Source organism: Carcharodon carcharias, chromosome 25 (assembly GCF_017639515.1).
Source record: "Carcharodon carcharias isolate sCarCar2 chromosome 25, sCarCar2.pri, whole genome shotgun sequence".
Taxonomy (NCBI): Eukaryota; Metazoa; Chordata; class Chondrichthyes; order Lamniformes; family Lamnidae; genus Carcharodon; species Carcharodon carcharias.
Window position 1 is genome coordinate 47428872 of NC_054491.1, and position 18091 is coordinate 47446962.

The following is an 18091-nucleotide window of genomic DNA, read 5'->3' on the forward strand; positions in this document are numbered from 1 at the left end:
CACCACGACCTTCTCAAAGGTAACTAGGGATGGTCAATAAATGCCAGCCTTGCCAGTGACACCCACATCCCAAGAATTATATTTTTGTAAAAAATCAGCTACAAGGCAGGCACAAAAGGGTTACAAGCTGTCAAGCAGACAGCAAAAATGCAGTAACTTGGGCCAACAAACAGAGCTCCATTATGGCTATCCACAGGAAGTAAGGTCCTTGGCAGTCCTGGAATTTAGGCTCTGGGCCAATTTTGCCATTAACACCTTAACGTAAAGCTTAAGGGCTGGTTCTAAAAGGACAGGAGATTGCTCTTATTCATTTCAACACAGTTGATTAAAAAAAACACCCTGTCTCCTCATTTCCACAATGAGGAATTTACTGTCTTTTAAAGAGATTAGAGAAACCAGTATTCCCTGCAATTTACAGGTTCGTCAAGTTCTGGACCATGATGTGAAGTTGCCCAGTAATTAATGGGATAATGAGACCCAACTCTCAAATTGAAATAGCCTTGGGAAAGCTCTGAATTGAAACATATTACTTTCACTCAAGTCAGAACCCAATGTTACACTAACCTCACAGTGCGAACAAAATTATGTGATGTCTAAAGGGGAAGAGATGATCCACTACTGTCCAGGTTCTTACTGCATGGACATTATACTACTCAGAACTGCCCATTTTATGCAGCAAGCAGCAGGCCTAGGTAGAATAAAGCCAAGCTGTCAAGGGTAGCACTGATAGTAGGGATTTTTTTTTTAAATTGAACATCTTGCTGCTCATTAATACATTGATCTCCTTCAAATAGGTATTATGGGATCTTGTAACGTTTTTTATTTTTTCATTCAAGGGGCGTGGGCATCACTGTATAGCTCAGCATTTATTGCCCATCCCTAATTGCCCTCGAGAGGATGGTGGTGAGCTGCCTTCTTGAACCGCTGCAGTCCATGCAAGAACACCCAGAGTGCTGTTACAAAAGGAGCTCCAGGATTTTGACCCAGCAACAGTGAAGGAACAGTGATATAGTTCCAGGTCAAGATGTTGTGTAGTTTGGATGAGAACTTGCAGGTGGTGGTGTTCCTATGCATCTGCTGCCCTTGTCCTTCTAGGTAGAATTTGGGAGGTGCTGTCGAAGGAGCCTTGGTGAGTTGTTGCAGTGCATCTTGTAGATAGTACACACTGTTGCCACTATGCATCAGTGGCGAGAGTGGATGGGGTGCCAATCAAGCGGGCTGTTTTGTTCTGGATGGTGTTGAGCTTCTTAAGTGTTATTGAAGCCACACTCATTCAGGCAAGTGGAGAGTATTCCATCACACTCCTGACTTGTGCCCTGTAGATAGTGGACAGATTTTGGGGAGTCAGGAGGCTAGTAACTCAACGCAGAATTCCCAGCCTCTGACCTGCTTTGTAGACCAGTTCAGTAACTGATGAATGATAAGCCCTAGGATGTTGATAGTGGGGGACTCAGTGATGGTAATGCCATTGACTGTCAAGGGGAGATGGTTAGGCTCTCTTTTATTTGGAGATAGTCATTGCCTGGTATGAATGCTCCTTGCTACTTATCAGTCAAGCCTGAATATTGTCCAGGTCTTGTTGCATATGGACTGCTTAAGGATTGGAGGAGTCTCGAAAAGTGACCCAACAGCAAACTTCCTCAATTCTGATCTGAGAACCAAATTTGGAGAGCAAGTACTGCACAGTTTCCACGTGAAAATGACACAGGATATACTTCACTTCAAAGGGTGTTACTTTCAGGTAATTAAAACATAAACAGCTTGTTAAATAATTATTCTAAATAAACTGCTACTCCTGTTAATTGTCCAGAATTCCATACAGCAAAAACAGACCAAAAACCTAAGCTTTCAAAATCACAATGATCATGTGGGAATGTGTTCATACCTGAACCAACAGCTGTCTCTCTGCTTTTGGCAGGTTCTTTGCTTGTCGTTCAGCTTCTTCCCACTCTTCTCTTACCTAATTTAAAAGCAGAAGTTAAAAAGTCATTCAGCTAACTTCAGAGATTTTTGTCCACAAGAGTTCTAAAGATAACAGGAAGAATATTAAGTCATCAACCAATGGTACGACTACTGCACAGTCCCAAGAGTCAGAAATCTTGCCAAAAGAATTAACTTTGCAGGCTTCAAAGACCATAGTAAATAGTGACATCCAGTGGCCCTGGACTGACAACCACCATTACAGTGGCCATCTCCACCATAACAGAAACAGTTGCCACAAGTACTAAACAATCAGCAGGGCCACCTATTATTTTCTGAAATTAAAAAAAAATGGAAAATGCTAGAAATACTCTGCAGGTCAGACAGCATCTGTGAAAGGCAAACATTAATTCTCTCCCCATAGATTCATATTTCCAACATATTTAACATTTTGCATTTGTCCACTTTATTTTTTGTGCAGCTCAGCAAGGAGCATGTTGTCAATAACAAAAATATGGTGGGCAATTTAAGAGCTTATCTATCTTCCAAGGAGGAGACTTGTTCTGTAAACAGCAGCACAGACAAGTTGGGCTAAATTACCTCTGCTGTTTCTATTCTGTAACCTATGCAACCTTCTAGGTCACTCAAAACTGTTGCTCAAAAATATCTCCTACACTGACCACTAAGACTTTGAAATTCCCAGACATGATTTATGATTCTCAGAATCACAATTCCTTTCCTGTGTCAGAATGTTCACTTCTCCATTTCTGAACTCTCTATCCTTTGTGCTACTCTATTTTTTTTTATTTGTTTTTGGGATGTGGGCATCGCTGGTAAGGCCAACATTTATTGTCTATTTCTAATTGCCCTTTAGAAGATAGTGGTGAACCACCTTCTTGAACCACTGCAGGCCAAATGGTGCAGGCACTTCCACAGTGCTGTTAAGTAGGAAACTCCAGGGTTTTGGCCCAGCAACTGTGAAGGAACAGCAATATAATTCCAAGTCCAGATGGTACGTGGCTTGCACAGGAATTTGCAATGGCAATGTTCCATGTGCCTGTTGTCCTTGTTCTTCCAGGCAGTAAAGCTCCCAAATTTGGAAGGTGCTGCTGAAGTGGCAAACTTGACACACGAAGTCAAGAAAGAGTGCAAGGACAGGCTGGTCAGTTTAACATTAGTAGTGATTAAGGTTTTAGAAACAATAATCAAGCAAAAAAATTAACAAGCACTCAGAGAGGTTTGAGTTAATTAAGGAGTGCTAGCATGGATTTCTAAAAGATCGTGTTTGATATTTCTGTTATTTCAAAAAATTCAATTAGAAGGTTGATGAAGGGAATGTAGTGATATTGTATATATGGGTTTCAAGGAAGCCTTTGACAAAGTATCACATAAAAAGCTGGTTAACAAAATTGAGGTCCAGTGTTACCTTGGATAAAAAGTGGCTGAAGGACAGGAAATAGTGAGTGGTGGCAAATGGTTTTTCTGACAGGAGTATGGTATACAGTGGTGTTCCCAAGGGTAAGTACTAGAACACAGCCTTTTTTGATATACATAAAGGACTTTGATATTGGAATAGAGTACAATTTCAAAATCCATCCATGATACCAAAATTAGAGGTCTGGCAAAGTGAGGGTGACAACAATTGACTGCAACAGGTCATAAATAGACTAGCAGAATGGGTAGACATGTAGCAGATGGAATAGGGGAGGCAATATGGACTAAATGGCATAGTTCTAAAGTGTATGCAGGGACAGAGGAACCTGGGTGTTCATGCGCACAGATCATGGAAGGTGGCAGGACATATTAAGAGAGTAGCTAGCAAAGCATATGGAATCTTGGGCTTCATTATAGAGGTATTTAGTACAAAAGCAGATATGTTACGATAAACCTTTATAAAGCTTTGCTTAGACCACTATTAGAGTACTGAAAGGTGGTTATGTTAAAATTGTATGAAACACTGGTTCTGCCTCAGCTGGAGTATTGCATCCAGTTCTGGTGAAATATTTTAGGAAAGATGTGAAGGATCTGCACCTTAAATGCTGTAAGCTGCAGGGCTATGGGCCAGGTGCAGGAAGGTGGGATTAGAAAGGGCACTTGGATGTCCTTGGGCTGGCATGGACAAGATGGGCTGAATGGCCTACTTCTGTGCTGTAATTTTTCTATGGTTCTATATTAGAGTGTGCAGAAAAGATTCACAAGAATGGTTTCTGGGAGTTCTATAGATAGATTGGAGAAGTTGTGACTGTTTTCCTTGAAGAGAAGGTTGAGAGAAGATTTGATAGAGGTATTCAAAATCAGGAAGGGTCTGAATAGTAGTTAGGGAAAAACTGCTCCCACTGGTGGAAGGAACAAGAACAAGCAAGCACAGGTTTATGGTAATTGGTAAAAGCAGCAATGGAGATACAAAGAGAAACTTATTCATGCAGCAAGTGCTTAAGATCTGCAATGTGCGTTCCTGACAGTGTGGAGGAGGCAGGGTCAATTTAGGCATTCAAAAAGGAATTGGACTATTATCTGAAAAGGAAGAATGTGCAGGGTTATGGGAAGACGACCAGGGAATGGGACTAGGCGGATAGCTTAGTGAGCCACTGCAGACACAACCGGCTGAGTGGCCTCCTCTGTGCTGTACCAATCTGTGATATTGCTTCCAGTTCTTGTTACCACACTTTAGAAAAGATGAGTGTCCTTGACAGGGTGCAGAAAAGATTAACCAGAATGTTTCCAGTTATAAGGGATTGTAGCTGCAACATGAAGTTGGAGAAGCCATCACAGAGATTTGTGACCAAGGTTGGGGACCAGGGTACACAACATTTCTGTTGGATAAACAAAATGGCAAAGGAGATCAGATAGTCCTGATAGTAATGGATGACATAAGGACATTAGTGAGAAAGGATCCTGGAACTGAAGATGAAGTAGAACACTATGGGTGGAGATTTGGAATAGCAAGAGCCAGAAAACACTGGTGGGAGTAATTTTTGGCCCTCTGGGCAGAGCACTCAACAAGAAATTATTGGAGTTTTTAAGTATCTACTCTATCTTTTATTCCATGAGCTAGAATTTTGCTCACAAGTCTGTTGTGTGTCTAGCATGGAAAAAGAGAGTAGGCATAAATGAATCATTTCAGGTTGGCAACATGTAACGAGTTGTGTGCCACAGGGATCAGTGCTGGGGCCGCAACACTTTGCAATTTATATAAATGACTTGGATGAAGGCAATGTAATAATTGTGGGAAACCTTAAACTTCACACAGACTGGATCAGTCAACTTGGCAAGGGTCATTGAGATGAGTTTGTAGAAAGTTTTCTTGGCAATTTCCTGGAGCGATACATGGTGAAATAATGGAAAATAAGGAGATGGCAGATGAATTGAACAGGTATTTTGCATCGGTCTTCACTATACAGGATACAAGTAACAACCCAGAAATAGCTGTAAATCAGGAAACAGAAGGGAGAGAGTAAGTCAAAAAAAGTACAACCACCAGGGAAGTGGTACTGAGCAAGTTGTTGGAGTTGCAGGCTGATAAGTCTCTGGGTCCTGATGGATTCCATCCTACGGTCTTAAAAGAAGTGGCTAGTGAGATACTTGATGTGTTACTTTAAGTTTTCAAAATTACTTTGATTCGGGGAAGGCCCCCATTAGATTGGAAAATAGCAAACTTAACTCCTTTATGCAAAAAGGGAGAGAGACAGAAAACAGGAAACTATGGTCAGTTAGCTTAATATCTATCATTGGGAAAATGTTACAAGCTGCTATTCAATGTGTTATAGAAGGGCACTTAGATAAATTCAAGTTAGTCAGGCAGTATCAACATGGCTTTGAGAGAGGGAAATCATGTTTAACCAATTTACTGGAGGTCTTTGAAGAAGTCACATGTGCTGTGGATAAAGTGGAACCAGTGGGTCTACTATCCTTAGATTTACAGAAGGCATTTTACAAGGTGCCACATCAAAGGTAACTGCAGAAAATACAAGTTCATGGTGGAGAGGTAACATATTGGCATAGATAGAAGATTGAATCATAGCATCTTTACAATGCAGGAAACCATTCCGCCCATCAAATATACACTCCCCTGCCTTACCCCTGTAACCTTCCACATTCTCTCTTTTCAGATAGCAATTCAATTCTCTTTTGAACACCTCGATTGAACCTGCCTCCACCACCCTCGAACTACCCTCTGTGAAAAAAATTTTCCCCACATCACTTTTACTCCTTTTGCCAAATATTTTAATTCTGTGCCCTCTCAGTCATGATGCTCTCTTGAGTGGGAACAATTTCTCACTATTTACCCTGCCAATGCCCCTTAGGATCTTGAATACTTTTGTCAAGTGTCCTCTCAACCTTCTTTTCTCCCAAGGAAAACAGTCCCACTCTCTCCTCATAGTTACAGATCTTCATGCCTGAAATCATCCTTGTGAATCTCCTTTATATTCTCTCCAATGCCATCACATCCTTCCTCAAGTATGGTGTCCAGAACCGAAAGCAGTACTCCAGATGAGGTCTAACTAGTGTCCTATACAAGTACAACATGACCTCCTTAATCTTGTGCTCAATGCCCCTATTAATAAAGCCTAAAATACTATATGCTTTATTAGCTGCTCTCTCAACATGCCCTGCCATCTTCAATGACCTATGTACATATACACTGAGGTCCTCTGTTCCTGCACCTCATTTAGAGTTTCTCCCTTTATTTTTATACTATCTCACCATATTCTTCCTGTCAAAATGGATCACCTCTCACTCTCTGCATTGAACTTCATCTGTCATTTGTCTGTCCAATCCACCAACATGTCTACATCCTTTTGAAGTTCAAGGCTATCCCTATCACAGCTGACAACATTTCCAGTCTTTGTATCATCTGCAAATTTTGAAATAATGCCCTGCACACCACAGTCTAGGCCATTAATGTATATCAGGAAGGCAAGGGTCCCACAACACCGACTCCTGGGGAAACTCCACTACAAACCTTCCTCCAATATGAAAAACAGTCATTAACCACCACTCCTGTCACTCAGCCAATTTCTTATCCAAGTATCTACTCTCTCTTTTATTCCATGAGCTAGAATTTTGCTCACAAGTCTGTTCTGTGTCTAGCATGGAAACAGAGAGTAGGCCTTAATGGATCATTTCAGGTTGGCAACATGTAACGAGTTGTGTGCCACAGGGATCAGTGCTGGGGCCGCAACACTTTGCAATTTATATAAATGACTTGGATGAAGGGACCAAAAGTATGGTTGCTAAATTTGCTGATGATACAAAGATAGAAGGAAAGTAAATTGTGAAGAGAGCATAAAGAGGCTACAAAAGGATATAGTTAGGTTAAATGAGTGAGTAAAGATCTGACAATGGAGTATAATGTGGGAAAATGTGAAATTGTCCATTTTGGCAGGAAGAATAAAAAAGCATACTATCTAAATGGTGAGAGATTACAAAGCTCTGAGATGCAGAGGGATCTGGATAACCCAATGCATGAATTGCAAAAAGTTAGTATGCAGGTACAGTAAGTAATTAGGAAAACTAATAGAATGTTATAAGTTACTGCTAGAGGGATTGAATACAAAAGTAGGGAGGTTATGCTTCAGTTATACAGGGTATTGGTAAGACCATATTTGGAGATTGTGTACAGCATTGGTCTCCTTTATAAGGAAGGGTTTAAGTGCATTAGAAGCAGTTCAGGGAAGGTTTACTAAACTAATAGCTGGAATAGGTGGGTTGTTTTAGGAGGAAAGGTTGTATCCACTGACGTTTAGAAGAGCAAGAGGCAACTTGATTGAAACATATAATATCCTGAGGGGTCTTGACAGGGTGGATGTGGAGATGATGTTTCCTCTTGTGGAAGAATCTGGAACTAGGGGGTGACTGTTTAAAAATAAGGAGATAAGGTGACATTTTTTCACTCAGTTGAGAATGTTTGGAACCCGCTTCCTGAAAAAAATGGTGGAAGCAGAGCTTTTGGACATTTTTTTAGGCAGAGGTGGATAGATTCTTGGTAAGCAAGGGGTGATCAGTTATCGGGGTTGGAATGTAGATTTCAGGTTACTATCAGATCAGCTATGATCTTATTTAATGGCTGTGCAGGGTCAAGGGGCCGAATGGCCAACTCCTGCTCCTTATTCGTATGATGATGGGCCTAGGACACTACCCTGAGGAACTCCTGTAGCGATGTTCTGGGACTCAAGTGATTGACCTGAACCATCTTTCTTTGTGCTAGGCATAACTCCAACCAGTGGAGAGTTTTCCCCCTGAAAACTATTATAGCCACAGTATATATGCGATTGGTCCAGTTCAACTTCTGGCCACTGGTGACCACCAGGATAAAAAAATCCAAAAAAGGTGGGGGTTCAGCGATGGCAATACCATTGAATGTCAAGGGAAGTTGGTTAGGCTCTCTCTTGTTGGGAGAAGATCATTGTTTGGCACTTGTTCAGCAGCAAGGTTACTTGTTACTTATCAACCCAAGCCTGAATTTGTCCAGACTTTGCTGCATTTGGACATGAAATGCTTCATTAGCAGCAGAAAGCACTGTTTTACTGAATAAATGAAGGCTTGTTTATGTTTCAAGACAGAGCTGTGCTCATGTGTTAGCAATCAGTTAAGTGCTTATGGAGGTGAAGATGCTCTGTAGCTGATCATAAGTTGCTGCAGTGCAGTTACTTCAAGAAATCAAACAATCTCATTGCTAACTCTTGCTCAACCAGTCTGCTTTATTGCATTGATCCTATTCATCTGCTAGTTTTTGCTATCAAAGAACTGACGTGTGATAACAGAACATGGCCTAACATGAAACAATAGTGGAATAAATGACTTGTTTAAATGTGGGATAAACGCAGAAAGGAGACATGTTGAAATGGTTACCACTCAGACCCCCTTTTTTGGTATGATGCATTATTCACTTACACATTGAAGTCACACAGTTTTGGAAAAATAAGATGTTTGCTCCAAATGTAGTTTTTCATCAGCAAAATTAAAAGAGCTTCCTTCTCATATTTTAAACCTCCCCATATTGAAGAGATATTGTCAAAGGAAACAAACATCATACAGAGTTATGGGCTAAGTGCAGGGCAATGGGGTTACTTTTAGATTATTCTAGCAAGGGTTTGACACTGTTACGATGGGTTCATTGGCTTCCATTTGTTCTGTAAACTTATATTGTAATGGACTATCCTTATTGGTCATGAAAGTATTATCTGGCAATCAGCAGGCATTGGACTCACTGTTCTGCTTAACAATCAGATAGTATACAGGCACATGCTGGTTAATTAGGTGCTCTGTAACGAATAGTCTTTCATTTACTCAGCACTTTTCATTATCACTGGACATCCAGAAACACTCCACATACAATTAAATACTTCTGAAGTGCAGTCACTCTTGTCATGTAGGAAATTTGGCAGCCAATTTGCACATGGCAAGATCCAACTAACAGCAATGAGATAAGTGACCAGATAATTTGTTTTAGGGTTACTGGTTGAGGATATATGTTAACAAGGACATCATGGAGAACTCCCTTGCTCTTCTGAGCAGTATCATGAGAACTTTCAGGTCCACCTGCTCTGGGACAGATGGAAGAAAGGGGAGTTTATCCTTGCTATCCTGTCTTTCAAGGAGAGAAGGTTGATAGAGGTGTTCAAAATTATGAAGAGGTTTGAAACAGTACACATTGAGAAAAATTGCTGCCTCTGGCAGGAGGGTTCAAAACTAGAGAACAGAACTTTAAGATAATTGGAAGAACCATAGGACAGATGGAGACCATAGCTAGAAGCTGCCAGGTTTTTGAAATCAATCTGTCAGCATTAGTCATTATTAAACCTCTGAATCTGACTGCAACTTCAGGATTTAGTGCAAGCACAGTTTAAAGTGGAAATCGTAAAGTTGGGGCCATCATCCACTGCTCTGCCAAAGTAAGCACTATGGATTATCCTTCAGGCCCAGCAATCAGTGAAATCAATTTAAAAGCAAAATACTGCAGATGTTGGAAATCAGAATTAAGAACAGAAAATGCTGGAAATGCTCAGCAGGTCAGGCAGTGTCTGTGGAGGGGGTTGCGGTGGGGGGAGAACAGATTTAACACTTTTTTAGGTCGCTGACATTCATTAGAAATAGAAAAGGTTAGGTTTTGGAGTAACTTCACTTAAATAAACTGTTTGGGTGACCACCCCTTTTCTGCTCTCATGTCGCTATACAAAACTCCATAAAAACTTAAGCCTTAGTGAGGTGTTACTGTGTTTTTAACTGCAATTATGTATCAACTACTGGTGAACCAAACTGGTTCTGAAAAAATAATCTTATATTTGTGGAATGGTATTAATGCTCTGGATTACTACCTGAGCCACAAGCAAACTGGCATAGGGTAAATAAGATCAGAAAGTTGAATGCATGGCGCAATGATTGGTATGGGAGAAATGGGTTTGAACATGGGGCACTGGCACCAGTACTGGGGAATAAGGGAGCAGTATCACTGAGACGGCCTTCAACTGAGCTGTATTGGCACAAGTGACATAGATGACTATGTGGGGGGTAGGATTAGTAAGTTTGCGGATGACACAAATTTTGGCTAGATGGTTAACAGTGCGGTTGAGTGTCTTGGGCTACAGGAAGATGTAGACGGGATGGTCAAATGGGCAGATAAGTGGCAGATGGAATTTAACCTGGAAACGTGTGAGGTGATACACTTTGGAAGGAGTAATTTGACAAGGAAGTATTCAATGAACGGCATGACACTAGGAAGTTCGGAGGAACAAAGGGACCTTGGCGTGTTTATCCATAGATCTCTGAAGGTGGAGGGGCATGTTAGTGGGGTGGTGAAAAAGGCATATGGGACATTTGTCTTTATCAATTGAGGCATAGATTACAAAAGTAGGGAGGTCATGTTGGAGTTGTATAGAACCTTGGTGAGGCTACAGCTGGAGTACTGTGTGCAGTTCTGGTCGCCACATTATAGGAAGGATGTGATTGCACTGGAGGGGGTGCAGAGGAGATTCACCAGGATGGTGCCTGGGATGAAACATTTAAGTTATGAAGAGAGGTTGGATGGACTTGAGTTGTTTTCGTTGGAGCAGAGAAGACTGAGGGGTGACCTGATCGAGGTGTACAAGATTATGAGGGGCATGGGCAGGGTGGATAGGGAGCAGCTGTTCCCCTTAGTTGAAGGGTCAAGTCACGAGGGGACATAAGTTCAAGGTGAGGGGCAGGAGGTTTAGGGGGGATGTGAGGAAAAACTTTTTTATCCAGAGGGTGGTGACGGTCTGGAATGCGCTGCCTGGGAGGGTGGTGGAGGCGGGTTGCCTCACATCCTTTAAAAAGTACCTGGATGAGCACTTGGCACATCATAACATTCAAGACTATTGGCCAAGTGCTGGTAAATGGGATTAGGTAGGTAGGTCAGGTTTTTCTGACGTGTCGGTGCAGACTCGATGGGCTGAAGGGCCTCTTCTGCACTGAGAGATTTTGTGAAGTGTCCTGACGAATTGTATAGCTATGGCTGTCGAGAGAGTTTTAAACTAAATTGGGGGGGGGGGGGGGGGGGTGAGGCTCACATGAGGGGAGATTTGGGAAGTTAAAGAGAAAGGACAAAGCAACAGTGCAGGATGGTGATGTGGGTAATGATAACCAGAGTGTGACACAAAGGGACAGAGTGCAAAAACAAATAAGGTCAGAGACGGGGAATATTGTAAAACGACAGAATCAAAGTCTCCTTATCTGAATATAAGCAGCATTCACAACAAGACGGGTGAATTGATAGCACAATCAGAGATAAATGAATAGGATATGATAGCCATTACAGAGACTTGGTAACATATGAATATACATACAGACATGATTGGAGGAGTAGGCCCCTGGAGCCTACTTCATCATTCAAAAAGGTCATGGCTGATTTGATTGTATCCTCCCACCTACCGCAAATAATCTTTCACCCCCTTGCTTATCAAGAATCTACCTCCTTCTGCCTTAAAAATATCCAAAGACTCTGCCTACACTGCCTTTTGAGGAAGAATGTTCCAAAGACTCTCAACCTTCAGGAAATATTTCACTTCATCTCTGTCTGAAATGAGTGACCCCTTATTTTTAAACAGTGACCCCTAGTTCTAGATTCTCCCACAAGAAGAACATACTCTCTGCATCCACCCTAAGGATCTTAAAGGTTTCAGTCAAGTAGCCTCTTACTTGTCTAACCTCCAGTGGATACAAGTTTAGCCTGTTCAACCTTTCCTCATAAGACAACCTGCCCATTCCTGGTATTAGTCTAAAACATTTACATCCTTCCCTAAATAAGGAGGCCAATACTGTGCACAGTGCTCAAAAATGGCCTGTATAACTGAAGCATAATCTCGCTACTTTTGTGTTCAATTCCCCTCATAATAAATGATAATATTCTATTAGCTTTCCTTGCTGCACCTGTATACTAGCCTTTTGTGATTCATGCACGAGGACACCCAGGCCCCTGTGAATCTCAGAGCTGTACAATCTCTTACCATTCTTACCATTGCTTCTTTTTTATCCTTCCTGCCAAAATGAACAATTTCACACATTTTCCCACATTATAACCCATTTGTCAGATCTTTGCCCACTCACTTAGCCGACGTCCCTTTGTAGCCTCCTTATTTCCTCTTCACAACTTCCTTTCCTACCTATCTTTGCATCATCAGCAAATTTAGCACCGATACCTTCGGTCCCTTCATACAAGTCATTTAAATAAATTGCAAAAAGCTCAGGCCCTAGCACTGATCCCTGTGGCACACCACTCGTTACATCTTGCCAACCAGAAAAAGACCCATTTATGCCTACTCTGTTTCCTGTTAGATAGCCAACCCTCGATCCATGCCAATATGTTACCCTCTACACCATGAGCTTTTATTTTCTGGAAATCTAAGGACAGCACATCAAACAATTCCCCTTTATCGACAGCACTTGTGATTCTTTCAAAGAACTCCAATAAATGGGTTAAACATGATTTCCCTTTCACAAAGCCATGTTGATTTTGCCTGATTGCCTTGAATTTTTCAAAATGCCCTGCTGCCATAACATCTTTAATAATAGCTTCTAACATTTTCCCTATGACAGACGTTATGCTAACTGGCCTGTCGTTTCATTTCCTGCTTTCTGTGTCTCTCCCTTTTTGAATAAAGAAGTTGCATTTGCTATTTTCCAATCTATTTTCCTTCCCCGAATCTAGTGAATTGTGAAAAATTAAAAAACGCATCAACTATCTCACAAGCCACTTATTTTAAGACCCCCAAGGTTTAATCCATCAGGACTCAGGGGTTTGACAACCCGCAGCTCCAACAATTTGCTAAGTGCCACTTCCCTGGTGACTGCACTTTTCCCGAGTTCTTCCCTCCCTTCTATTTCCTGATTTACAGCTACTTCTGGGATGATACTTGTATTCTCCATAGTGAAGTCTGATGCAAAATACTCTTTCAATTCATCCGTCATCTCCTTATTTACCATTATTAATTCCCCAAGCTCACTTTCTACAGGACCAACACTCACTTTGTTAGCTCTTTTCTTATTTAAGTACCCACAGAAACTCTTACTATCCATCTTTATATTTCTAGCTAGCTTTCTCTCGTACTCAAATTTTTCCCTCCTTATTAATCTTTTTGTCATTCTTTGCTTTTCTTTATATTCTGTCCAATCCTCTGACCTGCCACCCGTCTTTGCACAATTATATGCTTTTTCTTTATGCTTGATACTGTCCTTTAGTTAACCACAGATGGTGATCTTACCCTTGGAATTTTTTTTTCCCTCATTGAAGTGTATCTATTCTGTGTATTCTGAAATATCATTTTAAATGTTTGCCACTGAACTTCTAATGACATATCCCTTAACCTCAAGATAAAAGCAAAATACTGTGGATGCTGGAAATCTGAAACAAAAACAAAAATAGCTGGAGAAACTCAGCAGGTCTGACAGCATCTGCAGAGAGGAATATAGTTAATGTTTCAAGTCCGTATGACTGATGAAGAGTCATTCGGACTCGAAACATCAACTGTATTCCTCTCCGCAGATGCTGTCAGACCTGCTGAGTTTTTCCAGCTATTTTTGTCTGTGTGTCCCTTAACCTCAAGTTCACTAGCTCTGCTTTCATGCCCTCATAATTGCCCTTATTTAAGTTTAAAATACTAGTCTTGAAGCACTCGTTTCTCCCTCAAAATTAATGTAAAATTCAATCATATTATGCTCACTGCTACCTTGGGGTGCCTTCACTAGGAAATCATCACTAGGATCTGAATATTCAAGGATATTTAACAATTGCAAAGGACAGGAGGAAAGGAAAAGGAGGTGGGGTAGCTCTGTTAATAAAGAATGAGATCAGTACAGTAGTGAGAAATGATCTTGGGTCGGAAGACCAAAACGTACAGTTTGGATTAAATAAAAAATAACAAAGGAAAAAAGTCACTGATAGGAGTGACAGTAGCTACACCGTAGGAGACAATATAGCTCAAGAAATAATGGGGGCTTGTAAAAAATGTGCTGCGATAATCATGGGCCATTTTAATCTTCATGCAGATTGATAGCTTGGAGGATGAGTTCATAGAGCATATTCATGGCAGTTTCTTAGAACAATATGTTCAGGAGCCAACCAGAGGGCAGGCTATCTTAGACGTATTAATGTGTAGTGAGATGGGATCAATTAATGGCTTCATAGTGAAAGTTCCTGAAGGCAACAGTGATCATAACATGAAAGAATTTTACTGAACAGTTTAAATATCAGGTCAAGGGTGTGAAATGAGAGTGAAATGTGGGTCTAAAACTAGAATCTTAAACTTAAATAAAGGAAATTACAAGGGTATGAAGACAGCATTTGCTAAAGTGGAAAGGGAAGAAATTAAAGGTAAGATGGTACAGAAACAGTGACAGGCATTTAAGAAAATATTTCATAACTCTCAACAAAGATCTATTCCATCGAGAAAGAAAGATTCTATTGGAGGGGTGCACCAGCCGTGGCTAACTAAGGAAGTTCAGGATGGTACCAAATTGAAAGAATAGGTGTATAATGCTACAAAGATTAGTGGCAAGCCAGATGCTTAGGAAAACTTTAGAAACCAGAATAACAAAAAAGGAAGCAATTAGAGAACGAGTAAAAAGCGGCAAGAAATATAAGAACAATGAAAGCTTTTACAAGAATTAAAAAGGAAAATAGTAGCTAAATTAAGCATTGGTCTTTGGAGGATCAGACTACAGAATTAATAATGGGAAGCAAGGAAATGGCAGAGACTTTGAACAAGTATTTTGTATCTGTCTTGACAACAGAAGGCACAAAAATATCCAAAGAATAGTTGAAAATCAAGAGGTAAAAGGGAGGGAGGAGCTTAAAACAATTACTATCACTAGGGAAAATGTACTGGGAAAACTAATGGAACAAAAGGCTGGCAAGTACTTTGGACCTGATGGCCTGCATCCTAAAATAAATGGCTGCAGAAATAGTCAGTGCACTGGTTGCAACCTTCCAAAATTCCCTAGATTCTGGAAAGGTCCAAGAAGATTAGGAAACTGCCGAAGTAACTCCCCTATTCAAGAAAGGAGGGAGCCAGAAAGCAGGAATTAGTTAGCCTAGCATCTGTCATTGGAAATGCTAGAATCCATTATTAAGGAGGTAGAAAATTAGAACATGGTCAGGCAGTCAATGTAGTTTTGCAAAAAGTGTTGGGACAAATCTCTCATACATTCATATGTTAAGGACCTGATGTCTGCAACAAAAGGAATGCATTCAAGCCTTGCATCTTTTTTGAATTAGCCAGGAGATTGAGAAGCCCCGTTATTTTTCTATGGAAATGCCTCGACCAGAGACAACTTGCAAACCATCAGCGCCCTTTTCTCCTGTAGTATAAGTTATGATCATTGGAAATTTGGCATTCTTTCATTTGTCCTGATGAATGCAAGGTGGAAAGCTTCAGCAACTTGTCTCTTTTTTCAGCAATTTTTAACAAATCTAGTAGAATTCTTTGAGAATGTAATAAGTAATGTGGATATTAGGGAGCCAGTATGTAGTATATTTTGATTTCCAAAAGACATTCAATAAGGTGCCACCTAAAAAGTTGCCCAAGATAAAAGCTCATGGTGTTGGGGGTGATATATAAGCATCTGCAGAGGATTGGGTAACAAAAGGGTTGGGTCATTTTCAACACAATCAGTGCTGGTTTCTCAGGAAAGTGGAGTTAAGATCATTACTAGATCAGCCATGATCTTATTGAATGGTGGAGTAGATTCGAGGAGCCGCATGGCCTAATTCTGTTGCTATTTATGATTATGATCTTATTAAATGTCTCCATTATGATTAAGTACTTCAATTTTTTTTAACCCCACGTGTATTTCTTAATCTTTATTTCGCCCTGTGTAAAATTTTTAAAAATCGATTCCACTAGTACTTTTCATTTCCTGAGTGTCCTTGCTTTGCTGCTGACCACAAAATCCAGGTCATTTTTTTTGATGCAGCAAGTTATGTTCTGGAATACAGCGGTAGAAGCGTGGTGGAAACAGATTCAATGATAACTTTCAAATGGGAATTGAATAAATACTGGAAATGAAAAGATTTGCAAAGCTAAGGGGAAAAGGCAGGGGACTGAAACAAATTGGGCAGTTTTTTTTTACACACAAGCATAGGTTGAATGGATTCCTTCTATACTGTATAGTTCTATGACATGACTGTTGAGGTAAATTTGATTTACGAGGGGTTCACTTTCAGAAACACATTAGCTTTCTGCGATATTATTTAGGGCCAATTAGCTGGAATATGCAGGATCTTAATTCTCATGATGCTTATTAATTGTATCAATTGAGGTTAAACACAAGCAGGCGATTAGGGTTACATGAGCACATACAAAGAGACCGAGTGGAGTCATGAAATATATACCTGTAATGTTTCACTCTGTGAATAAATCTATTCCAAGTAAAGACAGGCTCTGGTTTCTTCTCTCACTAACTGGCTATCAGAGTATAAGAACACTATTGTCATTTGAAACAACGGGAAGAGGTAATTAGGACATTCCGCACAGGTTACTGACTAAATTTCGCTTTAACAAGCAAGACAAGACAAGTACTCCTATTACCTTATCCATACGGTCACGATGTCGGACCTCCAGTTGCTGTTTAGCCTTCGCGAAACGAGCATGTTCATTTTCATCTGCAGGTGTCTCAAAATAAACATCCACCTCATCTGTTGGTTGAGGGGTTGACAGAACTGCAAAACAGAGTATGAGTCAGATTTCTCACCTTCTGCTAGTTCAGACTTAGACCATGGATGCCTTGGATTTTACAACAAACTCAACAAATTAGTTCTCATAATTGCAATGTTAATTTTCATTTTAAAAAATCAATTTTCTTGGTTTCCTTTTGGTCAAGACGTAGCTATCAGCATTAGCTACAAATCATAACCTGTAAAACACTTCCAAGTTATCTGTTACATCAATTCACTAAATCCTATAATTTTGCAGGTGGCTTAGAAAAATTAGTTTTGTGCCAATCAGGTAGGGGCACTGGCACATAAAATGAGGCAGGCATGTTGTTACGATCCTTGTAACGATCAATAACTTACTTAAACTTCCAGTTGATATATAAAAGGATGAAACAAGAAGATTTCATACTTTACAACTCTTACTATAACAGACAAAGCATTCTTGACTAAACACTAATCTTTGTACACGACTTATACTTTAAACTACAGAACAAAATTTTTCCCTTTTATTTTTAACCACCAAAAAACCAACTTCATGGGTATATTTTACATTGTTTTTAAGTAGTCATTCGATTTTCCCAGCTCCAGTCCAAAGTGATTCTTAGTTCGCAAGGGTTTACTTCCATTCCTTTCTTTGCCCAGCCTGGTAACTTTTAGTTCCAGAACTTTCTTTCATGGTGAGGGATTCTCTTGGCGATTCTCCTCTGGCTCAAGCTAAATGAATCTTCCAGCCTTGTTTCAAATCGTCACAAATTTGGTCTTTTCAATCCAAGCATGAGCTCCCACCCGCATTCCTGTGCGGTGAATCAGAGGCTTTCAGTCTCTAGCTCCTCTCTTGCTCTCAGATCCTGGCAGACAATGTGTCTCAGACTTTCAGAGATATCTTAGAAACTCTCCCATCTCCATGGCAAGAATCACATGGTCCTTGTATCCAGGTAGAAATGCTGATTAGCTATCCTTGAGACTGCAGCTCTTTTTATCTTGGAAGTAAATGGACATTTT

General features: G+C 40.4%; 1 protein-coding gene across 4 annotated transcripts in view; it reads right to left on the reverse strand.

Annotated features, from left to right (window-relative positions):
* The window catches only part of aplp2 (amyloid beta (A4) precursor-like protein 2), a 186302-nt gene that overhangs the window by 42741 nt on the left and 125470 nt on the right, over nucleotides 1-18091 (reverse strand). For all 4 annotated transcript variants that reach the window (XM_041174080.1, XM_041174079.1, XM_041174081.1 and 1 more), the window contains 2 exons: nucleotides 16965-17095; nucleotides 1886-1960 (listed from right to left, as the gene is read on the reverse strand). In XM_041174080.1, coding sequence (XP_041030014.1) covers nucleotides 1886-1960; nucleotides 16965-17095 — 206 coding nt within the window. The remainder of the gene's footprint in view (nucleotides 1-1885; nucleotides 1961-16964; nucleotides 17096-18091) is intronic.